At 50.4% G+C, this 16,287-nt stretch overlaps 1 protein-coding gene across 2 annotated transcripts in view; it reads left to right on the forward strand.

Moving 5' to 3' along the window:
* Positions 1-16,287, forward strand: part of RPTOR (regulatory associated protein of MTOR complex 1) — a 290,023-nt gene that overhangs the window by 101,322 nt on the left and 172,414 nt on the right. For both annotated transcript variants that reach the window (XM_033089438.1, XM_033089439.1), the window contains exon 4: positions 11,716-11,874. In XM_033089438.1, coding sequence (XP_032945329.1) covers positions 11,716-11,874 — 159 coding nt within the window. The remainder of the gene's footprint in view (positions 1-11,715; positions 11,875-16,287) is intronic.

Here is a 16,287-nt window from a genome sequence, read left to right on the forward strand (position 1 = left end):
GAGTTCGGTATGTGTGAGCCAGTGTGTTCAGTACGGTAGGAACTGCGAGGAGACGGCGGTGCGAGGGGTCGGTGCTGGGCGGTGCGCGGTGGAAAGGACGGCACGCAGCACTGGTGGCCTGCCTGCGCTCAGGCAGCCGCAGAAGCCGTGGGCGTCTCGGGAATGGGGACTTGGGGGCAAAGCACGTGGAGACGGCGAGGCCCGAGGACCCCGTGTTGGCCTGGGAGGAGGGTCTTGGTTGGTTGGGGTGCTTCTGTTGGCGCGCAGTAAGATGGCTGCTGGAGAAGAGTCGTGACCACGCGCCTGGTGGGCCCTCTGTGCCAGGCTCGGTTCTGAGTACTGTTCTGTATTAACGCGTGTCATCTGCACAGAAACTGTGCGCTCCCCCGCCCACCGCTCCCCTTCACCAATGAAGTGGCGGCTGGGGAAGTGAAGTAATCTGTCATGATCACAAAGCGTCTGTCTGTCCCCAGAGTTCCTGCTGTCAGCCATTATACCATACTTTTTCTCTCGTTCAACAGATAAAAGTTTATCATGAAATGTGAAGGTAAATGGTCTCCAGGTCTGGCCAAGTATATGGTTTAGTGTTGTCACGATTCGGGATGATTCTGTTGTCTTCATTCTGCTCTCATGATGGCAGGATGGCTGCTGCAGCTCCAGACATCACACCCTCAGAATTGTGTTCAAAGGGAAAAATAAGGAGAAGCAGCTATTTTCTTTTTGTCCAGGAGAACGCTGTTCCGGAAGCTGTCAGCTGGCTTCCCTTTGGTCTCCAGGGTCAGGCTTGATGCCTGGCAGGCTCTCAGACCCTTTGGTGGACAAGGGGTGCTCTGGCAGAGGGGTGAAGGGACGTGGGGAGGCAGGCACGGTTCTCCCTGCCCGTCCCTTTCTTCTTAGCTTTGCTGTTACTGTTTTGAGCCTGGATGTATGTCTAGGGCCGGGGGAGGGGTGTGTGTGTGTGTGTGTGTGTGTGTGTGTGTGTGTGCGCTGGAGCACAGCCTCCGCTCCCCCAGGCCTGAGCTCTGGTGGGTGACTGGGTGGCCTGATTCACAGAGAGACCCCTTGATGGATGGAGGTGGCCTTGTGGTGGCCCCTTACACAGGACAGCAGCTGGCCTTTTGCAGTTTGGAGGGATTGCAAGATACTTAAGTACTAGAAAGTGTTGTTTCTGATTTTGGATATGACATAGCCTAAAAATGTTACTTCAAGTGTTTTTGAACATTTATCCGATTATTTCCGGTTTTGGAGTCTCTCTTTATGAGTGGCCTTTCTAAGGCAAGTAGCTCACTTCCGAGCCAGGCCACCCTCAGTGCTCCTGGCAGCAGAGGCTGCGAGCAGAGGAGCACGCTGCTTCTCTGTTTCCGTGGCGGCATCATTTTAGAGAAGCTGCAGCCCCTCTTGGTCTGCACCGTAAGTTGTTAATTTACTCACAGAAGCCATCGAGCTGGCCCGAGGACCCTGTGCCCCATTGTCTTGTCTTCCCCAGGGCAGGGCAGGGCCGGCCTGAGTGTGGCCTCTGGTGCAGGCCTGTGTGTGCTTTCCTAGGGCAGTCCGAGGTAAGCGTGTCTGGTGCCCGGACAGTCGTGAGCACATGGCCGCACAGTACAGCTTTCACAGTTTCATGGGGGAATGTCAGCGCACTGCCACCCACAGTGGAAAACCACACACTTAACTGGAGACACATACCCTAGTTCAGTGTGAGCCGAACACATCTGGCACCATTATGATCCATCCTCTTTGTGTGGAAGAGTCGAGAGGACTTGCTGAGACTTGTCAGTGTCTGTATTACACTTATGAGATATCATTTCCAGGTGCGTCCATCGTTCAGATCGTTGGCGTGTGTATCTTACCTGTGCGAAAACACACAAAGATTTTTACCTGTGTGGAGGTCTTAACATCTGGCCAAACCTTGGAAAGCACTTCGTGTAAGCAACTTTTAATCCGAAACAGCCAATTTTGACTTTACCTTTAAATTATGTGTAAAAATGATCCTACGGGAGTTCCTTTTAATCATGCAAACGTTTTGAACTGCTGTCTGCTTGTTTGGCTCATGTGTTTTTGTGGCTTATTCATTTGTGAGTTTTTAAACTTTTTATTATGGGAAATTGTGACGTCCGCCCATCACCTGTCTTCGGTGGTCATCAGCTTGTTCCGTCTTCTCGCGTCCATACCACCACCCACACCTGCGTTTATTTTGAAGCAAATTCCAGACAGGAGACAATTTCATCTGTAAGCATTTCAGTGTCTCTCGGAAGAGCATCATCGTGACTTTTACAAGGTTCACCCCGAGCTCACACGTCGGAGTCAGGGCACAAGGAAGGTGAGCGAGCGCGCGGTCGGTTGGCCCACCTGTGAGTGCGTACGGTTAAGCGAAGCACCAGCCTCACGGCCCATCCTGCTCCGCTCATCAGCCTGTCTGCCTCTCCTGCGACCTCCGGGTGGAGGAGGCTGGGTCGTGGCCTCAGAACTCCTGGAGGTCTGGGTTTTGCCGCTCGCTCGCTCGCAGGAGCCACACTGTCTGTGTCCTGGGCTCCCCTCACCTGGTGGAGAAATCTCCAGGCCGGGCCAGGTTCGCTCCAGTTGGAGGGGTGTTCGGGGGTGCAGTGTTTCATGGCTGGTGGCACGCCTTCCTGTAGGATGTAGGTCGTCTTGTCTCTGCGGTTAGAGCCACTGGTGGTCGTCACCTGGGTCCACCCTTAGAGACTGGGGAGACGGTACTGTCACTCATCCCTCCTCGCCGGTCACCAGGGATATCTCTGTAAGGAGAGGCTCCTCCCACAGTTGTTTGGGCAGCTTGAGGGGTCGTTCATATAGGAAGGCCAGTGTCAGGATTTATTTTCTTTAGCAGATTTCAAAATGAGTGTGGGCTTCTCCCCGCGGTAACCAGCAGCGGGGATGTGTGTGACTGTCCAGGTAACGGGCAGCGGGCGCTCACCTGTTACATTTGTTCACGGGTGATGCTGGCGGTGCTTCGTCCTGCCCAAGGCAGCCACTTCACACTGGCTCCCGAGTCGGTCTGACACGGGCCTGGTCGTCTGTGACCACCGCTTTCCTTTCTGGTATGACAGTTCTGCATGTTCCATACTCGTTTTGTCCATTTTCTGCCCCAAGCCTGAGCTCAGCCAAGTCTCCAAGGAGCCCTGGTCTCTTTTAGTGGGAAATGGCATTTAGGGAGCGGAATCCGGGCCCGGGGTGCTCACTGCAGTTCTCTCTGACGTCAGCGCATACACGTGGAGCCAAATGACCCTGGTAAAGTCACCCGGGAGAGCTCATCCTCCTGGATGCACAGTTAAGTTTATTTGTTGCATTTTACTTATGATTTTTAATGACTGCCTTTAAAAAATTTTAAGTTTGTTTTATAGTTGTGTAAACTATTCGTGGATCCAAAGTCAGGCACATGAAACAAGGTATATTCAGAGAAATCTGGCTTGTCGTCCTGCGCCCTCTTCCCTGCGTCCTCCTTCCTGCTGTAGGTAACCGTTAAAACACTTAATAAGTACGTGTATGGACGTATCTGTGCACACACATCTGCTCCCTCTTTTAGGTAAGTGGCGGTATATTCCACACCTTTTTCTCCACCTTGCCTTTTTTCACTTCCTTAAATCAGAGTCAGCATGCCCTCATTAGAATACAAACTTCGTTTTTTGTCAAGGTCAGCACTGTTGACATTGGGTCAGAGCACCCATCGATCGTGGCCCCCCCACGCTGTGAGGTGTTGTGGGATATTATCCGTCCGGTGCAGCAGAACCCTCCTGCCCCACCCCTGTTGTGCCCACCACGCCTGTCCCCAGACCTGCCACGTGTCCCGTGGGCGGTGGCAGAACCGCTGTCTGCTGAGGACAGCGGGGACATGAAGCGGCCGCAGAGACTGCAGGAGCCCCTGTACTTCGGAAGTGGATTCCGACCCCACGAGAAGCCGGGCTTCTATTTTTGGACTTGGAATAGTAACGGAGCTCTGCTGGTTCTCCCCGGCCTCTTCTGCAAATTAAGAAAGGAAGGAAAACTTGTTATTGAATAATACATAAAGGAAAGAGGAGCAGCGATTTTATGAATTTCATGTAAAACTGCTCTTACTGGGAAGATAGGAGTGGAAGACACCAGAGCTTGCTTTGACCTTGTAGCGTGGTTCACAAAGGTAACACGTGGCGCCAGAAGTGCCCCAGTACCGGCCTCGGGATTCTCACCCAGGGTGAGTGCAGCAGGGCTCTGGGGCTCAGACTCCCGGTCCCGGCGTGCGCGCCCCGGCCACAAGCAGCGCCGGTCCCCAGCCCGGGATGCAAAGCCAGCTGTGCTGCTGGGTAACCGTGGAGAGAAGCCAGGGTGTTCTGCCAGGGCAGTGAAATGATCCAAACTGGGGTCCAGAAAACACCCCACAGAGCAGGCGGTGTGAGTCCTGGAGGCGCCCTGAGCATGGAATGGAGGCTGGGGCCGTGGGGAGGTCCCTGCCCTCGGACTCATCCTGGCCGTGGCTCCCAGACTTGTGACGTCCCACCTGGAAGTCGGATTTGCCCCTACAGAGAAGGTCAGCATTAAAGAACTCTAATAAGAACTTAGATATTTCTTTGAGAAGTAAGTAAGTGGGATTAGGCAGGATGCAGCTGTGACAGCTGAAGGTGGGAGTTTGCAGCTGGAGACCAAGGACGGGGTGCAGCTGGGCTGGCCCCTGTGTGCTGCTGCACCCTGGGCTTGTATTCAGAGTGACCCTGTGGCAGCAGGTACAGGAGGCCGTCACTTTCTCAGGAAACGCAGCGGTGGCCCGTTCTTTGGATGAGTTGCAGCCTGGCTCCGGTGGGGCATGCGGGAGACGTGGCCGGCTCGTGAGGTCCCGTGCTGGATGTGTACTCACTGCCTTCCTCATTTTGTTCCCATTAAAGATCACACACTGCAGTGGAGGGACAGCTGTGACAGCAGCTCAGTGCACACTTGCAGGTCTGGAAGGCCCGTCCGGACCCTGTGTCCAGTGACTGTGGTCCCGGTGGCCAGGCGCCCCTCCCCGCTCCCGTCCCCCAGGCAGGTTAGCAGACTTTGAGTGTTCCAGGTAACCAGCAGTCACTGATCTGGCTTGGAGGCAGCCGGCACTTGTGTGAGGAGGGAGCAGTGTTTTCGGGGTTCGTGTGGTGTTTGGAAAGCGTGGCGTGGGTGAGTGATTTAGGCTGTTGGTTCGTGCTCACTCCGCAGACCCAGGAGACGGGCTGTCCTTGGCACAGGTCTCGACCTCGCCCTCCGTGAAGGCTGGCCCTCGGGCCTCCTCCACAGGCAGGGACCGCCCGTTAGTGGCGTGCCAGCATCAGCGGCTGTGGTGGAGCACGCTGGGATCTCCAGCACACTAGGATGGCCGGCGGTGACCCTCGGCCCTTCGGCTCCCTGCTTGTCCCCAGTCTGCGAGAACACTCGGCTCCAGGGTCTCCCTCGGTGTCTTCAGGGCAGAGAGTAGTGAAGCCGTGGAGTCGGGCCAGGCTGCCCTGCTTGCAGTGCTCCCTGCCTCATGCCCATGTGTGACGCAGTGGCGGTTGCTGACCCTCGGTGACAGCTCCCTGTCTGTAACACAGAGGACAGCACGGCTTCACGCAGTGGTTGTGAAGCCAAGTCAGTGTAAGTGGACGGCTGAGAAAGGCAGCTGCCGCGTCCTGAGTGCCTGGGTGGGGAGGGCTGTCTCCAGCCTCTGGCCTCGCTGCTCAGTATTTTCCCAGTACGGTGACAGACATTTTCTCGGGGAGTCCCCAAAGCCATGGAGTGGGCTGCTTTGGAAGGAGAAGTGTAGGGTGAAACTTTTCCGAGACCCCAACCAGAGACAGACGGGCCCGGATTCTGATGTTAGCTTTGTTCTTCCTGGACATTGTGAGAAAACCTTTCATGCATTTCGCTTTCTTGGATCTGAACTGGAGGCACGGTCCATTGCTGCGGGAGGGTGGGAGGCCGGAAGTGACATTTCATCCGCACGTTCCTGGTGGGATGGCGTCATCTTCACAGGAAGCCCCGGGAAGCACAGGCCGCGGGCTGCTGCTCAGGGTCCCCTCCGGGACCAGACCCCCCAAGCCGAGTCCCCGCCCGCCCTGCTGTGGCTTCTCCAGACTGGGGAGGGGCCGCACGCTGGAGCAGAGCCCCCCTGAAGTCTGTCCTGCAGGAGGGAGGACCTCAGGGAATGCTGGGTCTGCTCCGGCCCTGGTGCCATCAGAGCAGCCAGGCGTCATTTGGGGCAGGAGACCCTCGCTGCAAAGGAGGTGCCACCTGGTGCCACGCTGTCCCTCACTGCGCTGGGGGCAGTCTTTCTTTGCTTCCTTCTTGGCTTCTTTCTTCCTTTGTTCATTCTTGGACTCCGTTCCTCTTTTGTGTCTCCTGAAATTTCCGTGCCTGTATTTTATTACATCTTGAGATGTGGACCCAGAGAAATAATGCCGAGCACAATAGGCAGCATTTTAGAGACTTGCTTCGTCGTATTATATGCCCGGCTCACGTTGTCCTGAGTCCCCCAAATGGCCCGATGCGCCCTCAGCCCCTCCTGTGCCTCAGAGGTGGGCCATTATCCCAGGCCTTCTCGTTGTGAAATCAGACCTTACCGTGCGGTGCTGACATTTAATTTAGTGCCTCTCATTTCAAAGCCCTTAAAACTATTAATTAATTCCCACAAAGCCCGGGAGGCACATCGCTGATATCTGGAGCCCTCTCGTGCCAGTCCTGTTAACGTGTCCTTTCGGGCCAATAGGTAAGAAAACGAGGCCAAGGCATTTTTGCAGCCCCCAGGAGAAGAGCTGGATGGCACCAAGGTCAGAAATAACGAATCCCGGGTTTTATTGCCACCTCCGCGTACTGGGTCCTGGGTCCTGTGGCCTGGTGTGGGCTTAGGACAGCACTCGCCTTTCGGTCTGATCTCGGGAGACGGCGCAAGGCCCTTCAGTGGGGCTGGGCTGGGCTTCACAAATCCCAGCTCAATGCCTGCGGAGGAAGGAGGGCAGACCTGAGAGAAGACCGGGAGCCGCGGCGTGAGGTGGAGGTAGCAGCACGAGGCACGTGTCACTCCACGCGAAAGTGCCCAGTGGTGTGTGGACCCGGTCGTGAACCCAGACACCAAGGAGCTGCAGCCTGGCCCTTGAGGGGCCGGCATTTGGGTGCGCCTGGTTCATCTGTTGGGGTGCCTTTTGTTCCCCGCCATGTGGTAGGGGTCTGCAGCCTGCGGAGAGAAGCCACAGAGAGGGACGTGCAGTCACTACCTGGGGTTTAGTGTAGGGCCCCTTTCCTTTTTGTCGTCTCTCCCTTCTTGTCCCGTCTGGCAGGTCCCGCACACGTTCCTTTCTCATCTGTACCTGCAGCTCGTGACTTGAGAAATCTTTCTGACTCTGGAAAGTGCATCTGTGCCTGGTAAGGTCAGGTGGCTTTAAATTGTGTGGAAGGGGGCAGCCTCCGCTGGGGGCCCGGGGGAGGGTTCGGAACGCGCTGGTGACGGAACCTGGGGCGCCGCCTCACCCGGATGGGCTGTGGACCGGAGGCTGTCCTGCCTTGTGCGGGAGGCTCGGGCCCGACGCCAGAAGTCGTGGTGAAGGGGAGTGCGGAGGGGGCACTGGTGGGTACGGCGGGGCCACCAGTGACCTAGTGCTCGAGAAAGCACAGGAGATAAGGCTGTGGGTGGGGGACCCGCGTGCCGTTTCCTCACGTCTGATGAGATTGAAAGCGAGTTGACAGTTTCTGAAGGTCCATCAGTGTCTTCGTAGCCATGCCACATAGCAGGAGAGGTGGGTGCGAGAGGGGCGCGGTCCCCTTATCTCGCCCAGCACAGACCCTGCGTTCTCTGGAAGCTTCCGCACCCCTCTCCCTGCTCCTGGTGGGTGGGGCTGTGGTGGAAGAGGCCCCGAGGGTCACCCAGTGATGGGTGGAGGCCTCTTCCCTCCGTTGTTCTAATGGACTGATTTGACTGCAGTCCCCAGTGGTGTCACCCAGGCGGTTTTCCCACACCCACGGTGGACACGCTTTGGTTCGGGACAGGGGCTGGCGCCTAGTTAGCAGCCCTTCCATGGCCACACTGCGCTCTGTGCCCACTGAGGGCTGGCCCGGCCCCTTGAGGGGTGGCCCCGTGGAGACGGACAGCTGGGAAGCTACCAACCTCGTTTGAACTGGGCTTCTCTCTAGGTGAGTCCCTGACTCCTCTTTGTAGGAAATACAAATGCTTTCAGTTTTTTGTGCCCACAGGGAAAATAAATAGCGAATTCCGAACTCCTTTTAGCACCCATTAGAATTATTCTGTGATTCAGCCTGTCCACCTTTGCCACCGGGCTGACCCCAGCGGGACTTCCTGAAAACCTTCCTACAAGTAGGAAAATACCCGCCACACTTTGCGGTGACCCCGCTCGGCCCCACCACAGCCGGGTGAGCCTCAGCGACGACCCGCCGAGGGCCACTCCCTCAGGGCCTGCGTGTAGCTCATGGTGCCAGAATGTTCTTCTGGATCCTCGAGTCATTTCTACCTTCCCAGCCAGAACGCCTTTTAAAAAGGGCTCCTGTCAGAATGCACAGGTATTTATTTTCACTTACACGAAGGCCCAGATGAAATGTCTGTCAAGGAGGGACGTGGTTCTGTGCCAAGTCTGACCATCACAGAGCTCTGACTCCCGGAAGCCTCTCACGTTGGCCTTACGCACTCGTGTCATGGTGGCCGAGGCAGTGGTCCCCCCGGAGTCCTCGGCGCCACTCGGTGTTTGTGTTGGGGGTGGGGCCTCCCTGGTTTCACCACGTGCTGGTGTGGATGTGCTTGCGGAGCACATGTCCGAAGTCCGGCATCTTCGTAACACGTTTCCTCCTTTCCGTTTTCATTTGTTAACTACCCTCCTCTTGTTTTATGGGATTAGCCAGAATTCAGGTGTTTTCAGCATTGCCACTTGGTGCCCCTTTTCTATCTCGCCCAGAACACAAACAAGCAGCTTATTCAGGATGAGCCAGGACCGTTTTTCTGCATCGTTTTCTTACCTGTTTCCTACGTGGAGTCCCATACAGCAAAGTAGAAAGAAGTGTGTCTGAGTATCCAGGCCCTGCCACCTGCACACCACGATTTCCTGAGGGCACGCTTACGTCACTTCAGCGTCAGAAGGGATTTGTTGTTTTGATTTGTTTCCTTACCGACTATCGTAATCAGTGTCAGAAAAATGTGGGAGTCACTCGGTAAGCGAGGATGTAACCACAGCCTGGTGCTGAAAGGCACACACCGAACTGTAAGTAAACCGTGCCAGCTTGCAGGGCTCACGGCCCCGGTGGCACACAGGCGGTCACACATAAACATGCAACGAGCAGTGTAAGATCGAGGAAGAAAAGATTATGGTCGCCGAAGGGTCCAGGAAGTAAGTTTGCACAGGCCTTGAACTGGTGCTTCCAGAACACAGCTCGGGCCGAGATGCCCACTGGCTGGAGGGAGCGGTGGGCAGACATCGGCTCCCCACCTCCGAATGCCCCCGTGTCCTCAACCCCTACCCCACATGCCCCGTGTCCCCGAGGCCCAGCCTGGCTCCGACCGCGCCCCCGTGGGCGAGGCACGCCCCTCTGTCAGGGTCAGGCGCACGACGTTGCCTCATTGCTGAAGGTGAACCTGCAAACCTCGCGTGTTAGCTTCCCCGAATCTTGTCTGTGACACTTACTTGACCAGAGCGCTCCGGCCCCCTCGGAAGAGACAAGGGAGGGGACACGGCTGGGCCGGTCCTGTCACCTCAGCACAGGGCTGTGTCCTCGCCTTAGTTTGCTTACAGGTGCCAAGAATTGGGGGCAAAACTTAGTTTCTGAATTTCATCTTCCTGAAGCTTTCATATTCCTGCGTCTACTGACGACCTTCGGAGTACAGGATACGGTATCACCACTTTATATTGTCAGGAATTGCATTATTAGCATATATAAATTAGGCGAAACTGTTGTGACACGGAGGGGGACCATTAGTATGAGAGTTGGGCCACGTTTTCCTGGTTCCCTCACGTGTAACTCTTCTTTTCCATTTGAAGGGTTAGGACGCCTCTCAGACGGGAGCAGTTGTCGTTCCCAGGCTGCTTCTCTCCTCTGCTCCGTCCTGCTCCCTGCTTCTCTCTGCTCCTTTCGCCTCCCTGCTTCTCTCCAAAAACGGCTGCAGCTGGCGCTCACTGGGCTTGCCCTGTGTGAGGTGCCAGCTCCCAGGGGAGCCAGGGCCTTTCAGATGCCATCCCTCCGATGCCCACCTTCCTCCCTCCTGCCAGTGTTTTCTTCAGGTGCATTGGCATTGGGCTTATTTGTTTTTATTTAGCTTTTTAAGTGAAGTTTTGAAAGTTTATCAGAGTAACAAAAGCATTATTTTCTAAAAACATATCCATTATTTTTTAAACATCAGAACATAATCCCCACTTAGAGGCAAACACGTTTAGTGGTGTTTTTCTGGTAGATTCGGCCACGTTTTTAAAGACTATGTTTCTGCTGCTCTGGATTGTCTTGTCCACGCGGGTGTTTTGATTGACTTCCTGCTGTGGTTTCAGTGCCTCATACACGTCACTCCCACTGCACCGTCCACTGTGGTATAGATTTACTCCCAGTTTCTTTTGATTGGGGATTTACCACAAAAAGTTTTTGAAATAAACAGAGAAATGAACAAAGATACTCTGCTGATGAGCCCAGGTACCCGTCACCCAGCGCCAGTGCCCTCGCTGTGCGGTCCTGCGTCCACGTGGCCCGGCCTCCACGCTGGTCTGCCCTCCACGCTCAGGTTTTCTCAAAGCTGGCACGGTTTTTAGTGAAATAAAACCAGTGCTCATAGCATTGTGACTATGAAACTGTTCTCCAGAAAGCCAGGAGATGGCTTTGGCTTCTGGACCCTGTGTGTGGCTCTCTGGTCTGCCAGCTCTCTGGGACTCGACCTGGTCCCAGGGGAGGCCCGGTGACAGCGAGGGCGAGTGTCCCTCCTGGTTTTCCCTTTCCGGTGTTTTCCTGGCTGCTCCTGCATGTTTATTTTCCATGCGAACTCCAGTAGCCCCATGTCTAACTCACAAAGCTGCTTGCTGTTCTATCTGTTGGGAATGCATTGAGTTTGTTGGTTAACTTGGGGAGAACGGGCGTCTTACTCCTGCAGGGGACGTCCTCCTGTGTGTTCAGCCCTACTTCTGTGTTTTCCAGGAGCGTTAGAAAGGTTCCTTGTCTGGGGTTTGTACGTCCCTTGTTAAATTTATTCCTATGGATTTCATCATTTTTGCTTTATAAACAGGAGTTCCCTACAATCGTGTTCTCTGTTTTTGTGTGTTAATTTTAGGTTCCTCTAATTCAGGAATTCTTTACACGCATCAGCAGGGGTCCACACTGGGCAAAGGGGCCTGGGCACTTTGTTTCCTTTCTCTGTCTTCTTTTTTTAACTGTTCTCTGTTTTTAAGCAAATTGTCTCTTCCATGTTCCAGATTCTTTTTTCAAAAGGATTCAGTGCTTCTGAGAATTACTTTTCTTATCACAGAGGCATTCCATTTCCTTAGTGTCACCATGTGCTGGGATTTACTTCTTTATCTGATGTGATCTTCATAGCGGCTCTCAAAGAGTATTGGTTGAAAGAATGAATTTTCACAACCACTAAGTGAAGGAGCCATTGACCCCAGTTTTGCAGATGGAGAGCCTTGGGCTCCCTTGTCCTGGGTCACACAGCTATTAAATGTGAACTTGGATTTGAGTATGGAGTATGTCTGCCAGGCACCCCCAGGATTCCATTATAAATGTCTTTATTGTTTTCTCCTGCAACAGGCCCGGTACAAGCAGAGCCTCGATCCCACCGTGGATGAAGTGAAGAAGCTTTGCACGTCTTTACGTCGGAATGCCAAGGAGGAGCGGGTCCTCTTCCACTACAACGGCCACGGGGTGCCCCGGCCCACAGTGAACGGCGAGATCTGGGTCTTCAACAAGGTGAGAGCACCCTCAGGCCACGGATGTCAGACCTCCTGCTGTTCCATACCGTCCTTTCAGTAGCATTTTGCAACAACTCCTTGTGCCTGATCTTTTTTCCAGCTTTTATCATTGAAGTAGAAATGATTCCAAAACTTCCTACCAGATAACTGGGCCACTGTCTCTATTCAATCTTTATGCATTTGGCTTTGTGGGAATGAATTAAATCGCAGTGATTCAGTCGAAGCTGTGGATGAACAGGACCTACAGCCGACTGCCAAAACGTCAAATTCTGGGGGAGAAAGAGAAACAGATTTGGTTCATAGAACCTTATTTAGTTCTGCTCTGATTTCATTCATCAGAGTTTTGTAGGTTTCCTATATAGCTCTTACACATATTCTGTTAGATGTATACCTGAGTATTTCCTTTGGGGAGGGCGGTAATGTAAATGGTATTATGTTTTAAATTTCGAATTCCACTCATTCATTCTTGGTACGTAGGAAAACTGACTTCTGTACATGAACCTTGTATCCTGCAACCTTGTGATAATCGCTTACTGGTTCCAGGAGGTTTTCTGTGTCGATTCTTTTGGATTTTCCACATAGACGATCATGTCATCTGAACAAAGACAGTTGTATTCCTTCCTTCCCCATGTACACACCTTTTATTTCTTTGTCTTGTCTTATTGCATTAGCTGGTACTTCTAGTATGGTGTTGGAAAGGTGTGGTGCCAGGGGACAACCTCAACTTATACCTCGTCTTAGTGGGGAAGCTTCAGATTTCTGACCGTTGTCATGCTAGCTGTAGGTTTATGTAAATATTCTTTATCAAGTTGAGGAAGTTTTCTCTGTTCCTAGTTTACTGACAATTTTTACCATTAATGTGTGTTGGATTTTGTTAAGTGCTTTTCCTTTGTCTGTTAGTATGATCACATGACTTTTCTTTCTTAGCCTGTTGATGTGATGATGGCTTAATTGATTTTTGAGTGTTGAGCCAGCCTTTCATACCTGGAATAATCCTATTTGGTTGTGGGTATAATTCTTTTTATACATTGTTGGATTTGATTTGCTAACATTTTGTTGAGGATTTTTGCATCTATGTTCATAAGAGATACTGGCCTGCAGTTTTCTTGTAATGTTTTTGTCTAATTTTGGTATTAGGGCAATTTTGGTCTCAGAGAATGAGTTAGGATATATTTCCTCGGCTTCTCTTCTCTGAAAGAGATTGTAGAGAATAGGTATGTGAGGTCGGACAATTAAGTTTGTGAACTCATCCTATAAAAAGTGCTACACACCTCGTTGCTGAATATCACTACCGTCCTTCGAAGTCCTCCCCTTGGGAAGCTGTGCACCGACGCCAGCGCCTAGTCTACTCTTCAAAGCCATTTTGGAACTCTTTTTCTGGAATGGCCATCAGAGCTGTCATCGTATTACCCTTGATGTCCCGAATGTCATCAAAATGTCTTCCTTTCAATGTTTCCTTTATCTTCAGGTAAAGAAAGAAGTCTTTGGGGGCCAGATCAGGTGGATAGGGAGGGTGTTCCAATCAGTTATTTGTTTACTGGCTAAAAACTTCTTCACAGACAGCGCCGTGTGAGCTGGTGCATTGTCTTGATGCAAGAGCCATGAATTGTTGGCGAAAAGTTTAGGTTGTCTAACTTTTTCACGCAGCCTTTTCAGCACCTCCAAATAGTAAACTTGGTTAACTGTTTGTCCAGTTGGTACAAATTCATAATGAATAATCCCTCCGATATAAAAAAAGGTCAGCGAAATAGTTGCAACAAGTTCGTGAACTTAATTGTCAGACCTTGTAATTTCTTCCCAGGTCCAGGTGGCCTCATGTTTTGGAAGGTTATTAATGATGGATTCAATTTCTTTAATATATATGGGCCTATTCTGGTGTGAGTTTTTGTAGATTGTGTCTTTCAAGGAATTGGTCCATCTCATCCTAGTATTTTTATTTTATTTTCCCCTTTTTCTGGCCCCCCCATCCCCCCCCCACCTGAGGCAGTCAATCGTCAGTCATCAGTCAGCCACTCACATGGCCGCTCACAGCCGCTCACGGCAGCTCTCGCCGGCTGCTGTAGAGAGAGCCGTTGTCCACAGTCTTAGCTGTAGAGGGCGCAGCTCACTGGCCCCTGTGGGAATTGAGCTGGTGACCTCGGCGTTAGCAGCAAACGCGTGGAGCTCCAACTGCCTGAGCCACCGGGCTGCCCTGTCCCTAGTATTTTTATATTATGCTTTTAATGTCCATGGTGTTGTAGTGATGTCCCCTCTTTCATTTCTCATATTGGTGATTTATGTCCTTTCTTTTTTTCCTAATTAGCCAGACTAGAGGCTTATCAATCTTATTGATCTTTTCAAAGAACCAGCTTTTGGTTTCATTGATTTATCTCTATTGATTTCTTATTTTCAATTTCATTGATTTCTGCTCTAATTCTTATTATTTCTCTTCTTCTGCTTATTTTGAATTTACTCTTTCTAGTTTCCAAAGGCGGAAGCTCAGGTTAATGATTTAGATGTTTTTCCTTTTTTTTTTTCTTTTTGAACGAAAGTTTATTGGGGTGACACTTGTTAGCAAAGTTACATAGATTTCAGGTGTACAATATTGTAATAGATTATCTATATCTCACATTGTGTGTTCACCACCCAGAGTCAGTTCTCTTTCTTTCGAACGCATGCATTCAGTACGCTAAATTTCCCTTTAAGCATTGCTTTTGCTGCGTCCCACAGATTTTGATGAGTCGTGCTTTTGTTTTCATTTAATTCAAAATATTTTAAAGTATATCTTGAGATTTCTTCTTTGACCCATGTATTATTTAGAAGTGTGTTGTTTAATCTCCAGGTATTTTGGGAATTTTCCAGTTATCTTTCTGTAAATGATTTCTAGTTTAATTCCACTGTGGTTTTAGAGTAGATGCTGTATGATTTCTATTTTTTTAAATTTGGTAAGGTGTTTTTTACGGCCCAGAATATGGTCTATTTTGATGAGTGCTTGCTTCATTTTAATAGGTAGAATAGTTTCTAAGGTACAAAAGGCTTAGAAACAGGGTTGTATATTACTATAATTTCAAGGTTATCTAGATTTAGAAAAATACTGGCTCATCTCTGGTGACATAACAGGTAAAAAGAAAAATGAGTCCGTGAAAGGATAAACTAACAGGATAACATAGTAAAAACAAATAAACAAAAAAGCTGGACTAAAAAAATACATTGACTCTGTAGAAGGTTCTGCTAATTTTAGGAGCTTAGCTATAGAATTTGAGAAACGTTGACTGACAACCGACTAGATTCCACGATGCCCAGTTTTAGACCCCAGGATACGACCTTACTATTGATGGAGCTCACATTTTGATGGAGAGGTGGAGACAACAAATGTACTGACAAAAGGGAAAGTTATGGAGAACAGTGAACCACACTGGAGGATTAAAGCGTGAGGCAGAGGGCATGGGTGCTGTTTTACACCCAGTGGCCAGGAAACATTGTGCTGATAAAATGATATTTAAATAAGAGTGTCTGCTCTTCCATTCATCCCTGAGCACCTTCTAAGGTGTGACACACACACAAGTGGAGCCATGGAGCAGGGACCAAAAGACAAAGCCCTGACTACACCGGGCTGTAGACTTTGAACTCTGAATTCAATTTCTGTGATGGCTTTTGGGCCATTCAGATTTTCTATTTCACTTTGCTTCAGTTTTGGTGAGTTGTCTTTTGAAGGCAGTTTCCGTCCATTTAACTTGGTAGATTTATTGGTATAAACTTATTGACATTTTCTTATTTTTTCAGCGTCTCTGGGATATTTGGTGATATCCTGTCTTTCATTCCTAAATGTTGATTAATTGTATCTTTTATTCTTGATCTGTCCAGCTAGAGACTTGTCAATTTTACCACTTTTTCAAAAAAAGCAAATTTTAGCTATGCTAACTTTCTCTAATAGCTCATTTACTGATTTGTTGTCTTTATTATTTCTTTCCTTTTTACTTTGAGTTTAATTTGCTCATCATTTTCGAGCTTCTTAAGGTAGAAATTTCGATTTTAATTTTAAATCTTTCTTACTTTCTCTGCAAGTATTTAAGGCTTTCTGTACATTGCTGCAGTCAAATTTTGACATCATATTTTCATTATCGTTTAGTTTGAATTATTTTTATTTTCCCTTGTGATACCGTTTTTGAAACGTGTTATTTAATTTCCAAATATTTGAGGATTTGCAGCTATCCTATAAATCTAACTCAGTGGTCAGGGAATATACTCGGTTTGATTTGAATCCTTCAAACTTTATTGAGACATTTTACGACCCAGCCTCTGAACTCAGTGACCATCCACAGGCACGTGAGAACGTGTTCTGCAGTGGCCCGTGGGAGCCCATGGGAATTCAGTCAGGGCGATGGATAGCAGCGTTCCGGTCTTTATATTAGTGGTCATTTTTTTTTTTTAA

Source organism: Rhinolophus ferrumequinum, chromosome 21 (assembly GCF_004115265.2).
Source record: "Rhinolophus ferrumequinum isolate MPI-CBG mRhiFer1 chromosome 21, mRhiFer1_v1.p, whole genome shotgun sequence".
NCBI classification, from domain to species: Eukaryota; Metazoa; Chordata; class Mammalia; order Chiroptera; family Rhinolophidae; genus Rhinolophus; species Rhinolophus ferrumequinum.